We start from the raw sequence: 5,927 nt of genomic DNA on the forward strand, positions 1-5,927 counted from the left end.
TTTCCTATTCCTTTTGTGTCTGAGACAATCTTAGTTCAAAGCCAGACTTACCTTCTTTGATACAATTTTTTTTTTTCCCTTTGCTGGGATGTGGGAAGAGACTTGGAGCTGCTGGGCTGCAAGTTTCCTTCCACACCCTCAGCAGAGACAGGCTTGAGACCAAAGGCAGCTCTCCAACTGTGGAACTGCTCCCTCCTCCCAGGCTTGGGTGGGCCGTTCACAAGCTTGCAGCTGAACACAGTGCAGTGGGAAGTGTGCTCCAGGCTGCCCTGTTCCTAGGAAGGAGTTGTTGTGGGCATCCCTTGTTGTTACACCAGGCTGCCTGGGGCATCTTCTACAAGAGTACTTGAGAGAAGGGAAGGCAGCTGGGATTGAGGCAGAAGCCACATTTTGGTTGGGACAGTGGGTCCTTTGGGTGGTCAGATCCTCCAGTACCAGGGGTAATTCTACTAGCTCAGGAGCCCACAAGAGTGGGCTTTAGACCTGTTAGGCAGAGCCTTAATAATTGAGATTAAGGTTGTTCTCTGGTGTCATTGTTGAGACACTGCTCTGTTTATAGTTATTTGTTCCTGCCAGGCATGCTGGCTAATGGACTGCAACCTGCCTTTAAGGCCCGTTGAAAGCAGAATTAAGCCATTGCTTGTTTCCCAAGTTAGTTTGGCAGTTTAGAGTCTTAATAGCCTGCCAGACTACTCAAGAGTGACTGGGGCTTGGATTTTGTGCCTGGAGTTTTGCTCTGCCTTCTCTCTGACTCCATTTTACCTGGGGACCAGGTGTGGCAGAGGAGGGCGCCACCTGCCGGCCGTGTTTCACTTAGCGCCTCCATCTGCCCTGGGATGCACATATCCAAGGTGCATGCTGAGCCCACAGGGAGGCTGGCAATAGCTTGCGTTGTCCTCCAGTAGACACATTTATTTCTCTGATCGTGTGGAGTTCTTTTCAGACTTAGTCTTTTCTCTCAAAGCACCCTACTGGTTCCTTCCTTGTGTGGTCCACTGTCATTTGCAGCAGTGTCCCCAGGTACAATGGGACGTCCTCTCCAGGAGCTTAGCATGGGCAATCTTGTGGTCCCAGCCCCTGCTGCCCAACTTGTGTCAGCCAGTGAGACCAAAGGAACACTGAGGGTGGATGAACAGGGAGATGACGGCTGGAGGAAGCAGACCTACTCTGAAGGACGGTCTTTGGACTCTACAGTATGTTCTCTGATCCTTCTCTCCTGAGCCCCAACTTGTCACCACACTGGCCCCCTAGTCCTTTCCTCAAAGAGCAAAAACTGCCTTTGCTCAGGGGCCTGTGCTCCATCACCTCCTTCACCTCCAGTGCTGCTGTCAGCTCTGGTAACACTTCCTCCCAGGCCGGTGTAGGTAGACCTAGTACCTGTCCTATCGCTGTATCACCCCAGGATAGAGGTTAAAGGGTATGAGTAATTTCTGTTTAACCTTGAGGAGATTGCCTACTCTTCTTTAGGACTCTCTATGTATATCTGTTAATGGAGTGAGTGAATGAATGAGTGAATGGAGCATTTAGGCAATTTCAAGCCTCCTACCTGCCTGCCTCAGATAGTTTAGGACTATCCTTGGGTGTGAGTACGAAGAGGAAGTGATTAGAGGAGACAGAAAAACCTTAGGGCCTCCTGGCTGCCCTTTACAGCCTGCCACTGGCAGTTGGTTAACTTTACTCAGCCCAGCTGCAATAACCCTTCCATCGTGCTTTGATTTGCCAGGATTGGGTCTTAAACCTGTGGGTATAAAAACAGTTCTTGTTTCATGGCTCTTAAGTTTTGCCCTTTCAACTAGGTTGTAATCTCCTTAAAAATCTAAAGGAATGGAGACAACGCCCCAAGGTAACTTTTGTTCTGGATCTCACCTAGTGGTGAGATGTGAAGACCAGAGTAATGAGCCCCCCCTCCAGCTCCAGGCTTCTGTGCCTTCAGAGAACTGAACCCAAGCCCTTAGCTGTGCAACTCTGGCCCAGCATTCCCCCTTTTCTCTCCTGGTTCCCCAGCACAAGTCCTTTATACACCTGTTCACCTCCCAGTCCAGGCAAGCTCACCTCTCAGGTGCACCACGACACTCCTGGGATCAGAAGTAATATGTTGGAGATGGGTGTGGGGTGGATCTACGCAGACCCCTTTGGCTCTGTCTTGCCCCTGCCTTCCACTTGGGCACCAAGGACACTGCCTGGTCCCTCGACATGTCTGCTTCAGTTCTGTACCTTGATGTGTGCCGTTTCATTCCTTTACATGTTTGTAGGGTGAACTTGGAAAGGTGGAGGCTGGTTGTGCAGACCATCTAGGGATCCTGGGAAAGGCACAGTGAAGGAGGGGGCGTTATGTTCCCATATGACCAATACCCGATTCTCCTCACTGCCTCCCCCTGGACAGCTGCAGCTCCCTCTGTTTGCCAAGTGCATTAGCTACCACTAGACCAGCCATATTATGTCCTTGACACAGTGAATGAAGCCTTTATTGGGTCCCAGCAAGAGGAGGTGGCAAAGACTGTGTTGGCTCTGTGTTTATTTTGTTTTCCTTTTGCACTTGAACTTATGGCTTTAAGGCCAGGCAGGGCTTGTTTGGTGTGTGTTCTGTGGGGTTGTTGTATGCTTCTGTGTTCCCAGCTAGTTTCACAGTTCCAGCCTTTTTTCCCAAACTTGTCACCCTCACTTTTTGTCCAGTCAGGTTAGGTGTAGGTTCGTTCTCTCTCTGTCTCTCTGTGCTACCGGGTTTAAACCCAGGCCTCAGGCTTGCTAGGCAGGTGCTGTACTGCTTACACCACATATTTAGTCTTCTTTTTCTCTCTTGTTTTAATTGTGACATTAGTCAAGCAGACCCCAGAAATGGTAACCCTGGTTCCAAAGAGCAAAGAACCCTTCTGGCTATGAATTTGTGGGGTTAAGCTGAGGGGCCTCTCTTCACAGGGACTCCAGGGCGGGAGGGCGTAGGTATACTACTGTGCCAGGTACAATGCAAGAGTCTCAGGAACAATGCAAGAGTCTCAGGAAGACAATACATCAACTGTATAAACAAATGCAGTTTGTAGTTGTCAATTATACCCCCAGCAAAGCTGGGAAAGGAAGAGGGTGGGGAAGAATTGACATGTAAGAGGCTCAGGCTGCAAAAGAGAGAAATTCATTCCAGTTGTACCTTAGGCAAAGGGAAGGTAGCTTTTAACACTATTAAAACTGAAGATATAGGATGTAGTCCAAACTACCCTTGAACAGCATCCCAGGAGGGTCTAGAGTCAGAAATAGATATACTGTTGTGTAGGAGCAGTGTTGGAAGTGTTGGTTCTTTTGGCTGCATGTGCTGTCCTTGTATGAAGAACTTGTCTTTCAACCCCAGAACCACACCGTGCTTGAGTCATGGATTCTGAGACAGGTTATTTTCCCTTTGCTTTATATTTCACCATCATTTGGGCCTCATTTCTGCAGTTGTGTTTGTGCGTGATGTGTGGACCAATCAAAAGACTACCGTTGGGGTTCCACTTCATTTCAATAGTAAATGTATGTAATATTTAAATACCCATATTGTCTCCCTTTTGTCACCAGCTTGCTCGTGGGGGCACCTCGGGCAGAAGCCTTGCCACTGCAGAGGGCCAACAGGACTGGAGGCCTCTACAGCTGTGACATCACCTCTCGAGGACCGTGCACACGGATTGAATTTGATAATGATGGTACATTCTGCCCTCGCTCGTGTTGATTTGGCCATTCTCCCTGCACCCTACCAGAAAGGGGGTGCAGGTGTTTACGCTCACTTAATGCGGGCCTCTTAATCGCATCAGTCTTGACTTTATTTTCCCTCAGAATACTTTGTAAAGAACATTAGAATGCCACATTTTTTATTGCATTGATATAGTGTGTTTGTGTTGCCATCTAGTGGAGTGTTGAGGTTCTACAAGAGACAGTTGTAAAACTGCACTCAGATAAGTGGGGAAAAAAAATAGAATGTGTATATCTTATACTCAAACAGAAGCTTAAAATATTTGGGAGAAAAACTATTGCTGTTAAAAATATCTGGCAGGAAAACGATGCATTTCTTTTTGCTAGTGTTAGAGTGGGTGTTTTTTTGCAGGGTGGTGGTGGTTTGGTTTTGTTGTTTTGTTTTGGTTGTGAAGCTTGAACTCTGGGCCTGGATACTGTCCCTCAGCTCTTCAGCTCAAGGTGAGTGCTCTACCACTTGAGCCATAGCACTACTTCCAGTGAGCCATACCACTGCTTCCAGTTTTCTGGTGGTTAATTGGAGATAAGGGTCTCACAGCTTTTCCTGCCTGGGCTGGCTTGGAACTGTGATCCTCAGATTTCAGCCTCTTTGGAGTAGCTAGGATTATAGGCGTGAGCCACTGGCTCCTGGCTTTAGTATTAGAGTTTGAAATTTGGGTTTCATGTTTGCTTGGCTGGTACTCTACCACTTGAGCCACATCTCCAGTCCATCATTTTACTGATTATTTTGGAGATGAAGTATCACTGACTTTTCTCCCTAGGCAGGCTTTGAATAATGATCCTTTAGGTCACAGCCTTCTGAGCAGCTATTGTTATTTTTCAACTGATTAGAAAATGATACGTATTAGTTGTAGGAACTTGAAAGTTTTGGGTTTTTTTGTTTTGTTTTGTTTTGTTTTTGTCGGTTGTGGGGCTTGAACTCTGGGCCTAAGCGCTGTCCCTCAGCTCTTCAGCTCAAGGCGAGCACTCTACCACTTGAGCTATAGCAACACTTCTGGAACTTTTATAGACCTATAAAGCATAACTTTATAAATTTGAAAGTACATAGACCTATAAAGAAAGAAAAAAAAGCAAAACATTACTGATAAACTCGGTATCTAGACATACTGGCTATTAGACATTTAAATAATTTTCCCCCTCTGCTTAAATGTTTTCATATTTTTATAGTGATTCAAGATTGAAATTAGGTCTGCTTGCTTCACAATAAGGAAGGAAAAACCTTGAATACTGAATCATAAAATGAGCTTGACATGATACTGAAGTAAGGCCAGGTACTGATGGCTACGTTTGAGACTGAGATCAAAGCCAGCCAGGGCAGAAAGCTGTGAGACTCTTATCTCCAATTAACCATCAAAAAACCAGAAATGGAACTGTGGATCAATTGGTAGGGTGCCAGCCTTGAGCACAAAAGCTCAGGAATAGCACTGTAGGCCTTGAGTTCAAGCCTTAATGCTGTCATAAAAAAAAAGTGTGTTTTGGGGAGGGGTTCTTAAGTATACATACATGGTATTCCTGCTCCCCCCACAACTGATACTGAATCTTAGGCCTTATCTCTAATAATAATTTTTTAAAAAGAATAACATACTGTTACACTTTTTAGAAATGGGGAATAGATAAAGGAGTAACCACTTTTTCTTGGTTTGGTTGGTAACTGGACCTTAGAAAATGGGTTTATAATGTTACTTTAAAGAGCATCTATTGAAGGGCTACCTCTAGTTACATAATTTTCTAATACCTTACGTATAGGATTTTTCAGAAAAATTCTTACCAATGACCATTTATCTGTTCTCTTAATAAGAAGTCAATGTTTTGGTCTGAGTAACTGGCATTCCTAGATGCTAGACGTGGAGTCAGGCAGTTGTGGACAAGTTTTATTGTATTTTTGTTCATCTGTGGGCTCCTAGTCAGTTTAGTCATCCAGAAGTGCTAATTGACTGTGTAACCTGTTGCTCTCCACAGCTGATCCAATGTCGGAAAGCAAGGAAGATCAGTGGATGGGGGTCACTGTCCAGAGCCAAGGTCCAGGGGGCAAAGTGGTGGTAAGTAGAGAACTGCATTCATGGGGCTGGGAAAGTGGCTCAGTGGTAGAACGCTTGCCTTGCATGCATGAGGCCCTGGGTTCAATTCCTCAGCACCACATAAGCAAAAAGAAAAAAGCCGGAAGTGGTGCTGTGGCTCAAGTGGTAGTGCAATAAATAGACACCCCATGG

At 45.9% G+C, this 5,927-nt stretch overlaps 1 protein-coding gene across 1 annotated transcript in view; it reads left to right on the forward strand.

The window, feature by feature from the left end:
* Positions 1 to 1,025: 1,025 nt before the first annotated feature.
* The window catches only part of Itga6 (integrin, alpha 6), a 52,723-nt gene continuing 47,821 nt past the window's right edge, over positions 1,026 to 5,927 (forward strand). Inside the window, exons 1-3 of the mRNA XM_013027419.1 lie at positions 1,026 to 1,177; positions 3,547 to 3,671; positions 5,677 to 5,756. Coding sequence (XP_012882873.1) covers positions 1,026 to 1,177; positions 3,547 to 3,671; positions 5,677 to 5,756 — 357 coding nt within the window. The remainder of the gene's footprint in view (positions 1,178 to 3,546; positions 3,672 to 5,676; positions 5,757 to 5,927) is intronic.

This window comes from Dipodomys ordii, unplaced genomic scaffold (genome assembly GCF_000151885.1).
Source record: "Dipodomys ordii isolate 6190 unplaced genomic scaffold, Dord_2.0 Scaffold5, whole genome shotgun sequence".
Taxonomy (NCBI): domain Eukaryota; kingdom Metazoa; phylum Chordata; class Mammalia; order Rodentia; family Heteromyidae; genus Dipodomys; species Dipodomys ordii.